The 14,345-nt window shown below is 39.7% G+C and overlaps 1 protein-coding gene across 5 annotated transcripts in view; it reads left to right on the plus strand.

The window, feature by feature from the left end:
• gramd4a (GRAM domain containing 4a) overlaps positions 1-14,345 on the plus strand; it is a 58,259-nt gene that overhangs the window by 12,195 nt on the left and 31,719 nt on the right. For 4 of the 5 annotated variants that reach the window (XM_042511133.1, XM_042511136.1, XM_042511135.1 and 1 more), the window contains exon 3: positions 5,345-5,465. In XM_042511133.1, the coding sequence (XP_042367067.1) occupies positions 5,345-5,465 (121 nt within the window). Of the gene's footprint in view, positions 1-5,028; positions 5,098-5,344; positions 5,466-14,345 lie in introns of those variants that run through there. The other variant, XM_042511138.1, reaches the window with a different exon arrangement.

The following is a 14,345-nucleotide window of genomic DNA, read 5'->3' on the forward strand; positions in this document are numbered from 1 at the left end:
TGGCACTGATGAGTCACACTCCATAGCCCCAAAATAGACAGAGCTAGCTTCCATCCCTGCTGGGACACACACACCACACACAGGAGACATGCAGTCGCTCTGCCACAAAGCATGCTGTTGCATTCAGTGTCTAGAAGCTGCTGCTGCTTGGTGGAAATCTAAGCTGTGTAGTGCCCTTATAGGCCCTACTGGAACATCGGAGCCCACCCAGACTCACTCCAGGACCAGATCACATAACCTGCCTCTAAACTTCACCTTTATTACCTCATATGTTAAAAAGAAGACAGGGTGTGTGCCCTTGGGCTGCGTGCACAGACTTTTTGACACACTAGCTTGTGTCATCCATACTAAATAGGCAGAATGTCACTGGGCAGATGGTGTTCAGTCATTGCAGAGACGACTGCATACGACCTCAGTGGCCTCTCCTTACTTTCTCTGCAAGATCAGGTGGCTGCCTCACTGCGTCTGTCATACTTTGTTTCATCGTAGTCGTTATCTATAGCACATTTAAATTACATTTTGAAATACAGAAAGGTAAGAGGATATGATGCAGGTCTAAACAATGCCTGCTAGGAACATATTAATAGATTTTACCACCCAGTATCATCAGCTTTTTTGGCATTATTTTACAATGAATAGTCATTATTTACATGACAAATGTGAGTTTATTTATATATCTATTAGGGCTGTCAGTGTTAAAGCGTTAATCAGAATGCGATTAAAGTCTGTACATAACACTTTTGTTTATTTTATTTATTTTTTATTATTTAATTGTTAATCTCCAGTCAACAATCCTGTCTTTAGGAGGCTGTACTGGGCTGAGTTTCAAAGCTAGAGCTATGATACTGGTACCATATGAAACCAGGAAAGGGTCTACATAATAGCCCAAAGTTTTGCTAAATTTTAGTGATGGAAAAACGGCATGGCCATTTTGCAGGGGTCCCTTGACCTCTCACCTTAAGATATCTGAATGAAAATGCGTTTCATGAGTCCTCCTTTTACAGACATATCCACTTTATGTACCATGCAGTCATTTGATTCCTAATCAAGACAATTTGGAAGGAGTTGCTTTACTTTGTCAATATGGACTTCAGTCCTGTTTTGTAGTACAAAACAAATTGAATCAAAAATAGTGATTAAAAAATTGTTATTAGTTGTGATTATTAACTATTGAAATTTTGCCATTATTCAGGATTTTAAAAATTAATCTTTTGCCAGCCCTAGTATCTATATAAGATATAAATGATAGCTTTACATACATGTTTTTAGCTGGATGAATTTACATTTTGATTAGATGGATTTCATTTTTAATTTAAAAGTCTCTCAAAGCTAGAATGTCATATATTTAAAATTATGATTAGAAGCCACTTAACCAACCATCAGTGCTGAACAGCTCTTCAATTTGCCGCTCCATGCCAGAGTCAGTGCACTCAGTGGAGAGTCATGAATGCTTGAGCCTGTAATCATGTCCACAGGATTTAAATTCAAGTCTCTTATCTCTTTTAGTTACATAGTAAGGGCCAGCAATAAACTCTAGGGCAGGAAAATTAAAAAAAACAAAAAACAAAATGCAGAACTGAATAGTAATCCCCCCATTGAAATGTAAGTCAAACAGCAAATTGTTTTTTGTGCTTTTGACTTGAATCCATCCCAGAATATATAAGATGTGGGTTTTTGCTAACTAGTTTTATAAAGAGCTGTGAATTGCGTCTTTGGAGGAAGCTGATGCTGCTGTGGAGGATTGCGGTTGTCTTTAGCAAGAAGACTGCTGCCTTAATCGCTGTGCTAGTTCTGATTTTTGTTCTTTTGTAGCTGCTCTCTGGTCTGAGCAGAAAGTGTTTGTGTTTCATTAAGCTGTTTCATTTTTTATAAAGTGGCAATATTTGAGTTTGTTAATGTTGCAGAATTTTTGCTTGTGCACCATTTTTAAAGAAGTCAAGAAATCACAGGGTTAACAGGAAGTCAGGTTGGGGAGGGAGGAGGGTGTATGGTTTCTCTTCGACATAAAAGTGAAAGTAGAACAGACAGTTCAGATTTTGTGTCTGTCAAGGAGAGTCTAACTGCAATATCCTTTTTTACCATTTGCAGAGGATTCACATTCACTCTGTTGACTCATTTAATATCATTTTATCAGTTAAACTGTAATTGATGACAGCATGGTAATGTAGCGTGATGTGCCTTAAATGTCCAACTTTTTATTATGGATCTTCTGATTTAGAAATTCTGGGCCTTTAATGATGTTTAAAATCAGAATAAAATCAACAGTGAGAGGCTGAATGCATCATAATTTAACTCAGTGCAACCTATGTGAGCTGTTTGTTGTGGTCAATGACTGTTTAGATCAAACATTAACTAGCAACCTACTGCCAATTTGAACACAGACTTGTTGTTTATCATGAGGCATTATCAAAGAAACAATGTGGTCTGTCAGTGTCTATTGTGTAACATTTTCTGTGACAGCCCAAATATCTTTCATTTTAATTATTGGACATGGCTGATTAAAACATACCACCAGTCTGCTAGACCAGCAATCTGCCAAACATAGAAAAGGTCTCTTGTGATATGTGTGTGCTCATGAGCAGAACAAGGCCTTGAAATCACATCTTCTGTATTTGCCCTCCTACTGTGAGACACATTGGGACTCATGAGAAAGTTGCAGGCTTAAAAAGCACAACACGAAGGAAAGAGTATTTAAAAAGTGTGTGAGATCCCTGGAGCCGTTCTCGCAGATGATCCAGACATTTCTGTGTCAGTTATGCGCTGAGGCAACCCATGGACAGTGTCCTTCTCGTGACTGAGTGCAGAGAGAGAGGAGGAATGAGGAGGAAAAAAGGATGAGATGAGAAATACAACAGATGAGTGAGGAGCGTGAGGAGGAGGATAAGGCGATCAGACAGTTGAAGTGTCTAAACAAGAGGCAACAAAAGCAGTGGCAGACAGCATTGAGATCTTCGCTGTCTTAGACTCATTGGAAAGAGCTTACTGGGACGAAGCAGACAAGAGAATAGACACAATAATAGCTCTATAACAGAATTAAATAGAACTAAAAAGCAAGAATGAGCGCACACAAACTGGTGAAACATTTTCAGTACTTTTTCATTCACTTTTCTGTATGTGTTGATGGAGGATTTTATTGCAGTCAAATGTACTTAAGAAAAATGTCAGTCTTTTCTTCTGTTATTCTTGTTTGTTTTGTTTGTTTCTTTTGGATTTCATTCAATTGATGAAAGTTTTAGAAATGAGAGAAAGAAAAACTTTTTAAAAATGTTTTCATGTAGCTGCAGTCACTGTCATCATCCTTGTACATGTTTTCCAGTCTTTTGTGGATGTTTATAGGGGTTTCTCCCTCTGCGATAAGGAATTCTATGACAGCTCGATGACAGATAATTAAAATAGAAGACAAAGGGTTGCCACTTATTTAACTTTATCGTTTCTAGATGCAAATACAACATCATTTCTTTCAGCCAGGCAGAGAATGGTGGAGGGAGTAGGTGATTTCCAGGTTGGGAGTAATCTTTGCCTGGCTAGGATTGTTGTGAAAGCAATCATGTGATTCTCATTTAAGATGAAGAGGATGGGCTCCGCTGGCACCCCGAAGATGGCAGATAACAGTGGTTGTTATTTAGCAGCATCGAGAAAGCGGAAAGCCAGAGTTGTTGATTGTGGTCTATTTGCAATTTAGGTTCACAATACAATGCAGAAAATGTGTGTTGGCAACATCTGTTCACCTCGAATCCACACCAGACTGAGAAGATTAGTTTTACATTTCGAATAAGTTCTGCTCAGTGACCTTATGTCTACCTTGAACAGAACTGACATGATAAGAGGCTGAGAGTGGGTGTGAAGCAAAAGTGCAGCTGCTATGTGAATATCACAACTCTGATGCTTTCAGAATTCAGTGATAAAATGTTTAGAACATGTAAGTCATGGAAAAGATAATGGAGTTTTACAGCAGGACAGTGAGATTTCTATGCTCACATCAGAAGGACACGAAAGAGGGAGAGGAGGAACACAATAATTAATCAGCCGATAATCGTCCAGGGTGACGTCAGGGCTTGACCCACTTTTGATAACCGGGAGGTACTGACTGAGAGTTGACGACTGCATTAATCAACATGAAGGTGTGCTCATGTATTGTCCTTGGACAAAACCATTTATATTTGAAAAAACACAGCTGACAAAATCCAAACCAAAGCGCATTTTAGCCGAGCGCTCGTAATGCAGCAAAACTTCTTTTCACTCCTGTCGCCTGCTCCTTTCATCTCTGGCGTGTCCTCCGCGTCTTTGTCTTTCTGCCTCTTTTTGCCTCCTTTCTCTCCTTTTATCCTTCTGCCTCCATTTAATTCTCACAGCCTCCTTCTCTCTCTGTTTTGCTCTCTTCAGTCAACATCCTTTCTCTCTTCCATGACACACTTCTCAAAGAGGCTTTCGTTTGTTTTCTTTGAAGTGCTTCTTTATTCAGGGACACTCTCTCCATCTCTGTCTCTATGTCCCGCTTATCTTGTTAAGCTTTGGCTCGCTCCCAAAGCACATTTTTTCAGGTCAGTGTCAGTTTTATGCTATCTCTCTCGCTCATTCTCTCGTGGTCTTTGCAGAGCACATCAGCTAAAGACATTGCAGTGTGTCTATGCAGGCACACACAAACCATGCTGGGTGCTGTCAGGGAGAAGCTGCTGCAGCGCGTGTGTGTGTGTGTGTGTGGCAGGAGTCTTTTAAAGGACCCTTGCTGTAGCAAGCAGCGATTCTCAACCTGCAGTGCTCATCATCCACCAGCACCGCTGTCTCTCCCCTCCTCTCGCTCCATCCTTTCCTCTCCCTCCATCACCCACTCACCCCTTTTTTTCCCCCTCACACTGAGTCCCCGATTCCTCTCCTCTCTCAAACAGACGTCACCTCTCAATCATTATCATTCCCTCGGTCCACCTGCACACATGTTCTGTTGTTCGCCATGTTTGTCAGGGTTAAAGCCCTTAGTCATAAGGGTGTGTGAGTCATCAGTGTTGCTGTAGTGAGAAGAGGAGGGGGATTCTCCTCTTTTTCGCCTTCCTCATCCCATCACGCTCCAGCTGGACTTAGACCGGGACAGGAAACGTTAGCGTGAGTCATGGCACCATGCTAATCTGCGTGTGTGTATGTGTATGTTAGATCATACGGGATTTCCCTGCTTGTGTGCCCTTGTATGTTTTTTGTTGTCATATAATTCTAAAACCAAACCTCCTTGTCTTTTGTGTTTTCATTTTTGAATGTGAATGTTGGTGTGGATGTGTGTGCATGATTTATCGTGTGTACACTTGTGTATGGGCTGTATGCATCAATGTGTGTGTGTGTTTGTGTGCATGTACAGGCAGGTTCGGGGTCTCCCACCATGGCTGCGGCCATCCAGGACTTCCAGAGGTCGGAGTCAGACCGACTCAATGAAGTCAAAGGTCACCTGGAAATTGCCTTATTGGAGAAACATTTCCTACGTGAGTATGCATGCACACTCAGACATGAGTACAGTACTATGACAGTAGTTCCCAACCAGTCCAGTCACGGGGTCCAAATTTCTACTTAGTCATTGGTTTAAGGTCCACACAGTGTAATATAGTAAGTGTTTTACTTGCGTTTGGCCATGTTGTTCAGCTAGTTTGCTGTCTGTTATTCATTCAATCTACAGCAGGAAACAACACTTCAAAATAAAGTGTTTTTACACATGTGACATGTTCGTAAGCCATCACTTGTGGTCCAGTCAGAATGGACCCATGACCCACTTTTGGACTGTGACCCACCAGTTGGGAACCACTGGTTTAAGACACTTTCTGATCTTTTTTTTTTGAGCTAATCCCTAAAATTGCACTCAAAATATACAAACATACATTTAAGCCTCAAGATTTTTTATTTGACAGAATTTGTCTTTAGAGCACTCAAACATGAGGATTTTATTTGTTCTGTTGTTTGTGCCAGTTGAAGTTAAAACTTGTAGTCACTGTGTTGTTTGTTATACTTGTGGTTTCATTTTTTTCACAAGCTGCCTCTAATTTTAGGTCGAGATTTCCTACTTTACCCAGCATCCTTCTTGTCAGCTCTTAAAGAAAAAAACTTTGACAACTTGAGTAATTTTCATGGTTAGAGATGGTCTGCAGCATCTGGAATAAGGACGCTTGGGGAAAGAGTGTTCATAGTTCATAGTCTTGTAGTAATGACTATATGTTGTGGAGATACTGCCTCTCAGTTTCTTATCTACACTACATTTGCTGCTTTTTCTGATGGCATGCAGAGTGACTGTAGCAGGAAGCTTCCTTTATTTGATTAGATGCTCTGGTTAAAGTATGCTGTAGCTGAGATGAAAGTCTCTCCTCAACACCCCATGCTGGCACTTGCTGATGTCTCATCAATTTACTGTAACAATGAACATGCTCTCAGTGAGAGGGATCCACTTACAGCTTTTGATGACATCTAGCTCTTGCTCTTGATAAGGGTCTGCTTTGTTCACTGTCTTGCAGAAGGTTAGTTTTGTACATTACTCTTGCTTGCTGTGGGCAACTTGACCCTAACAGACTGGCAGTCCAACATAACATTGATATGTTATGCTTATTACATGAAGCAGAGTTGCTGAACTTAACTTATAAGCTATAATAAGCCTTTTTTTGTGTTAGCATAATGTTTGCCATTATTCATATTAATAATATTACCTAATACGAGAGTTTTAACATGTCTTAACTTAAAAAAATTAGGATAACTCAGCCCCCTGCTCTCAGTTTTGGCAAACTTTTTTTCAGTTTCACAGATGCAAGTCAGCTTCAAATTATGATAGGCACACAAATTTAAATGGATTTAAGATTAAATCTGATATTTAGAATAGGCAGTAATAACAGTAGCAGCTTGTTTTGCAAACTTTATGTATATATGCCTCTTTTTGCAACCGTGAATTACACTGTTAGTGTAATGGAAGCAAGCAGCTACTGAGCTAATAAAAATCAATTTACCATGCTACACCAGAAAGGCACACTGTAAGGTGACGCATCCATTAAGCAGGCAGTGCATCCTCAGTTGCCCTACAAACCTTTTTATTCATTCATTCATGTGATAATTGTACCATGCATAACCCTGCAACCTACAGTAGAGTGTCTACAGGGATTTAAGTGCCTTTGTCAAATTGCTGGCCACATTAAAAAACACAAAATGCATGCTTTTCTGAAAAAATAAAAAGGTTAGTTTTTTGATCTTAATTCAGCCAGTCCATCATAATACCCTGACTCTGCAGTTCTCCTGCAGCTTTTGGTTTCATAGCCAACAACTGCACTATTTAATTTGCTTTCACAACTTTCATTAACCTCATTTTTAGCTGCAGACATCCTCAGTTAAAAGTCCAAAAACCTAGCTGTGTGTTACCTGTCGAGCAAAAATCAACAGATAAACAGTGACACGCTGGTGAACATAGTGGGGTATTTAGTAGCAAGGAGTCAGATATTTCTCTCGAGATGATGGAGACCAAAACAGAGCTAAAAAATGAGTGACTGTTGGACTTTATCAGGTGAACACAAGCACAACTCCAAATGAATATTTACTTCAACAAATGTTAAAAACGCAACCTCACATAGTAGGGTGGGTGTTATGATGATATATGTTGTGCAGCAGTAGGAAAGTGTCCACCACTAGAGATTTGGCTATACTGTTTCTACTGTGGGTGCTGTTGGGATCAGGCTATGCAGCAAATCAGGGCTGCAGTCTCGTATGGTCTTGAGTGATCTGGTGAATCCAGTTTCCTCACAAGGTCACTTGATTAGGGAAGACATGGAGCGGAAGAGTGAGGTTGTAAATACAGAACCTATCCAGAATCTGTAAAATTTGAAATTATTGTTCTCTCTCTAAACCTTAAAGATTCATGTTTTTGAGTCAGGGCTGGGCAATATATTGATATTATATGGACATATCATGTGATATCAGACTAGATGTTGTAAAGATTTTGGATATAGTAATATTGTAAGCATTGTCATTTCCTGGTTTAAAGGTTGCATATACAGTGATGACATTTTCTGAACTTACCTGACTAGCTGTTCTAATCTTTTCTTTACCCACTTTTTTATTATGTTCATTTAACTGATGGGTATTTATCAAAAATCTCATTGTGTAAATATTTTGAGACAGCACCAATAATTAACCCTGTAATATCTCTACAAAATCTCTATATTTGTGGGGGAAAAAAAACCCAAAACAAAACTTAATATTTCATTTTCTGCAGATTGCCCTGCTCTATTTTAAGTCTTATGTCTGTAACTCAAGTGTTGTCTCATGTAATGCGGTTGTTTTTTTGTTTTTTATGGAAGTTCCAAATATGTGTGCAAGTTTACAGAACAATTACTGTATCATGATACAAAAAAAACATGTAGCATGATGGAAGATTTTTACCCATCCGCACCACATAGCTCCCCCTTCCAATTTGTTGTACATGTGCATTCACAGGATTTAGCTCTCTATTCATGAAATCAGGGACCAGAAGCATGACTGCCTTTAATGCTGCAACCTCCCTGGTGAAACTCTTATGGGCCTAAAATATTCTGCATCTGTTACTGTTACGGTGGAGTTCTAGGGTGAGATAAAAATGGCATGTTTGGGATTCACTGTTTATCTGTATATTGTAGTCCCTCAAAAACAGTGAATGGGGGGTGGCAGAGAGACATGGGAGCCAGCCTGATGTGAAACAAACTGCATGATGATGAGTCCACTCAACTCACCACACACATTTACAAGCTTGTCTAACCTAGTATCCGATGAGGAGAACTGGTCGTCCTGTACCATGCAGCATGTTGAAAGTCCCGTGGTGCGTAATAGACTGTGAAGTCCCCCCCCTTCCTTTGCCTTCCAACTGTGTGTGTCTATTAAAGAGAGAGTGAGAGACAGGGAGAGAGTGTGAAAGAGAATACCTCAGGCGATGTCCTCTCCCATAATGCCTGTGCCTGAGCTAAAAGGGCTGGATTCATTGTCACACCGTCAGGAAGCTAGCTAAATGAGCTCCCCCTTCATGGACCTATCTTCCTTCCTGTTTGCCCTTTCCTTTCCCCCCTCCCTCCTCTGAAAAAAAAAATGCTCTCGAGCTCTCTTTGCCTTTTTTCCCTCCATCCCGCTGTGCTGCTCTTTCAGTATCTGCCTGCCATTCCCTGCTCCTCTTTTTGCTCATTTATCCCCTTCTTTTCTTTTATCATGCTTTTGATTTCCCTTTTTCTTTGTCGAACACAACAGAATCATGTTTTGAGATTCCTCTGAGATCTAACAAACACACATGCTTGCACATGCACATTCAAGCCGCCACCAGCTGTGACAGTTTCAAGAGCTCAAAGAGTTAAGAACCGTAATGTAATCGTTGCTCTACCTAGGATGGCAGCCACTTTGGCATTTTGTGTGGGGACTCCGATGCAGAGGAACCTTCATACATGCCGCTTTCAGTTGTTGATTGGTAAAGGATAGTAATGCCCCTGGGTGATGTTGTTGTTTTGCTTCTAACCTTACCATGAGGGCTTTGTGTTTTTTAGTCCCTCTGTTTTTTTGTACCCATCCATCGACTCACCCTTTCTGTCTCACTCTCTGGTTATCCATTTCTTTCATGCCTCTCAGCCTCCCGTCCTATCTCTGACCAGTGTAATCGTACTGCGGGGAACACTGAAGCATGACAATCCATTAGCACCTAATGGAGTCTGTAGCTCTCTGCCCTGCACTCTAGTTACTGGTATTCTATTTCTACTGTTTTCCTTTGTGATCTACTCTGCTTTTCTTTGCTTTATGTAGTGATCATACACTGTGTGTGATTCCTTGCACTTTATGGCCAGTTTATAGAAAGACCCACATGTGTGTATTCATCATATTTTCAGTTACTTGTTGAGAACTGATGAATACACCCTTGTATGCTCATACAATTTACCATTAGCTAAAGCTAATGAGATTAGTGGGGGGAAACAAACGATTCCTTGTAGCAGGACATTATAGGTTTATGTGTTGTGAAATGGCTTTTCTGGAGCATAGGACAGAAAAAAAACATACTGTGAGAAGACTTGCCATATTTCGCACATTGAATGGATGTAGTAATGCATTGATTTAAAGTTATATTGCTCAAGAATTAAGGTTTGGCCGATGTGAAAATTTTCAAACCAGTTTGATATTACGCCAAACATTGGACCGGACCTGTTAATTTACCAGGTGTCCCAAATAATTCAGCAGCTGCTCCTCAGTGGAACATAGTGACACCATGTCCCAACATAAATGTATGTCCGACTATCATGTAGCATCATGTGGCATCATATAACAGAGTCCTCTGTCCAAACAGAATCCATTAAAATATGCACTCCTGCTACTTGATGTAAACAAACTATGGAGCTATCAGCTGTGTTCTCAAGATCAGACCGGATACATTACCATTTAAAAGATCCGTGAGTAGCCCACTTGCTACCCTCCTATGTTTGTAAGATTACTGTTTAAGAGAAATATGTTTTATATTATGATATTAATAGGAAATTACATACAAGATAGCAAACAGCAAATTCAAATTCATTATCTCAGATTGTTTTCAGGGACATTTACCTTAGCAGAAACTTTAAGCTTCCTGGCAGTCTCCCTCCAGACAATTGACACTGTGTTTAGGTTTGTTTAGTAAAAAAAAAAAAAAAAAGGTTTTGTTTAAGTAATTCCTTATTTTGACCTAATGAAACAGCCAATCCTTTGCCACTGCTATGCTTCCAAAGCCAGTTACAGGAATAAATAGTAAGACTGTCCAAAGACAGTTCAGCTCACAACAGCACCTGTAGGACCTGTAAGGATTCCTCTTTCATTGGCTTTGAATCCAAAATTGTGCCCTATTGGTGCTGTTTTAGTCTCTAGAATAGTTCTGCCATGTCTCCTCTCCTCAGCCAAAAAAGGAAACAAACACAGCATGCACTGCTCCCCCCCTTCGCCCCTCTGCTAAAATTTGATCTCTCGGCAGTCAATTAATTTCTGTGGCTGACCTGTATGACACTAGTGGCTACGTTAGTCCATTTATAAACATATATATTGATCAGGCTGTCATATGCTTAATACAAATTTATTTGACTTGAATTTAGTGCTGTGACTTAGGCTACTTTTGAAATTGTCAGAACGTGACATAATTATAAATGCCAACTCAGCTGGTTTGCATAAATCAAACGGGTTTAAGCTCGTAGGCTGGTCTGGACCAGCAAAACTGGAAATCAGCCCAACAATGCTAGTTATTGGTGTCAAGGGCAGCTTGATACCAAGTACCCAGGATTCTGGAGGGAGCAAAACCTTCCTTGCTGCTTTGTCACATATGCAACAGAAGAACAACTGCTGTATTTGTTTACGACAAAGCCAAACAAAGCTCACTCTGTGTTTTAATAAGGAAGTCTGTCAGTAACTGACATTTTTCCAATCATGCTATGACCAACTGCGATCTGTTTCAGGGAGTACACGCAGAGAGTATTTTTCCTCAGAACAGCATAGCACAGTTAACTTTGTTTACCCTGCTGAGGAATTGTAGGTGTGCAGCCTGTCGCCCTTAGCTCTTGTTCTTGCTTCATTAAACTGATCAACTGTCAAAAAATGCTTTTCTTTTTTTGTACCAATTTTTAGTGAATGATCACGACCCTAAGCCCTGCTTGACTAACTCCTGTGACAAATGCATTGCATTTCCTGCAAGTGTTTTACAGTAAAAGCCACCCCATGTTCTGCCAGTTGTAAAGCAATTGATGTGAAGCAATAGTTGGAAATGTTGGATTTGCATAGGAAGTAACTTGATATAGCTGTGGGTAAGTAAGTTAACAGTTAACAGGGAGGCTTGAGATAGAATAGCAAACAGTAATGCTGGATGCATGCATGTCTCATATCCTCTGAATCCCTCGTTTGTGGAAAGTTGAATACAGTCTAGAATAGCTTGCTGGAATGGCGGACCCCACCACTAACAATGACACCTGATGGGGTGCCCACTAGGTCACCTGGTAGAATTGATAATAATATGATTCCAGCCTCCCGCCTTTGCTGCATGTCATCCTCTCTCTCCCTAATACATGCTAAAGCTTCCCTATCAAATGAAGGCCAGAAAGCCCCCCTGAAAAATCTTCAAAAGAAAAACAAACAAATAAACGAACAAAAAAAAAACAACAATTAAATTTACTACGTATTTACGCTCACCACAAATAGTAAAAAATGTGAAATCTTTACTAGATAAGATGCATACTCTAGTACTCTAGTACATACTCTCTTCGATATTAACATGATACTTTATTCACAATACAATATTATTGCAATTTCAGTATGAATATAGCAACATATTTAATTTTCAATATATTGCAGTATATTTATTACCCTTTTCAACTTCAAATTATGTCCTGAAAGGAAAACTTTGTCAGCGTCAGTTTGTCCATTTCAGTTCAGTCAATTTTTATTGCAGCAAATTTATCTAGTGGACTGAAAAAGCATTTGATTTTATAATTCTGGTATGCTAACAAAAGTTAATGTGTATTTGCAGTAATAATATTTTATTTAATAAATATATTGATACTTACTGTCCATGTATCGATACAGTATTGCCAAGTTAAATATTGTAATAATACTATGCTGTGTCAATTTTTTCCCCCACCACTACAAAACAAGAATGTAGAGACATCACTTTGAGACTCCATAGACTAAATAATTAATTAAAAAAGTGAAATAAATAAATATTAATCAATATTGAAAGTAATCACTTGCAGCTCTCCATCTATCATTGTTTATATAGAAGAAAATGTCATAATTGACATTTGAAAAACATTTGTTAACAGCCAGCACATCTTGCCTGTTAAATGCTCTAAATGAGACCATCAGTTCAACGCCTAAGAGTTCCACATGTGCAGCCGGTAGCTTTTACATTTTCTTGTTTCCCCAGGGCTGATTCAAATGTTTCAGTTTTCTTCCATTGAGACAATAAGAAAATGTGTTGGCCTCTTACAATGTGCTCTTCCAGAGGAAAAAAGACTGTAATGACATGATAGGAAATAGGAGCAAAAGCATCAGTGTCATTCCAAACCCTGAAGTTGGTTTGTGCGTTTCTTTCTCTAATGGACTAAAAATTTCTGATGCACCAAGAAATTATTTGGGCTTCTTGGATTTCTTTCACACTCAGTGTGAACTGAGCGTAGGCGTATTTTCTCTCTCTCTCTCTCTCTCTCTCTCTTTCTCTCTCTCTCTCTCTCGCTGACGTCTTTCCCTCCCTGCTGCTGAAAATAAAGCAGGGGCCCACGCTGTATGCTAAAACAAACACACTGCTTAAGTATATTGTCTCCTGCCTTCACAGGAGGCATGAGTTTCCATTCCAGATGGTGTGTGTGTGTGCGTGCGTGCGTGCGTGCGTGCGTGCGTGCGTGCGTGCGTGCGTGCGTGTGTGTGTTTGTGTGTGGGGATACAATGACCCATGCTGTTTCACTTGGCATTTGTTGTGATTGACCAGTGCTATTCTTAGGGCACTTAATTAGTTAATTTGTAACCATGTTTCCGGATGCAAAGTCAAATAGGAAGCTCACACAGGCTCACATGCAGATATATATAGCAGAGGCTGTGATGGTCTTCTGCTGTATTGCGGTTGTGTTCCCTCTCTTTCTTCCTCTGCCTTTCTCTCTCCTTTCCACGTACGTATTTATTCCCTTCCTCTCATCTATTCTTTCATTTCTCCCCTCTCCCCGTGTTTGTGTGCATGCACACACACATCACAGACTAATCAGATTAGTTTAAAGGGCCAGCAGTGTGCTCTCAGTCATTTCATAAATGCACAAATATGTGTTCACCTCATTCCACCTTGAACGAGTGTGCAGCACTGCAGTAGTAAGGTCTGTCTGTATGTGTAAACTTTAAATTAATTAATTAATTAATTAATTAATTAATTAAATCAAGTATGAGATGTAAATCACTCAAGGCCCCAAAAGATATTTCCCACATTCTTTGATTCCTAGCTATGGAGATAGCTAGGCAAGTTTTGAGATCTACCTGCTGGGATCTCTTCTACGGCTGCATAACAATTTTTTGTATGTGTTTTACAAAGCATTGAAAAAATTTTGAATAAAAGAGACATATTTGTGGTTACATGTGCAGGATAATCCACAGACCTAGATGGAACTGCAGTTGCTGTTTTAACTGTCTACAGTGAGGTCTGTGGATTATCCGCAGTAATAGGAATTATTCTCTGCTGGCTGGTTTTAAACATGTTATTATAGGCACGATACTGTAGGTATGCAGTATGAGATGGCTTCAGTGTTACGCAAGCAAAGATACATGCCAATATTACCATTTTTTTACACGCACACACACACGAGTTTAAAATGAGACTGAATCCAACCTAGTGCTAGCTTGTG

The sequence above is a fragment of the Plectropomus leopardus genome, chromosome 22 (assembly GCF_008729295.1).
Source record: "Plectropomus leopardus isolate mb chromosome 22, YSFRI_Pleo_2.0, whole genome shotgun sequence".
NCBI lineage: Eukaryota > Metazoa > Chordata > Actinopteri > Perciformes > Serranidae > Plectropomus > Plectropomus leopardus.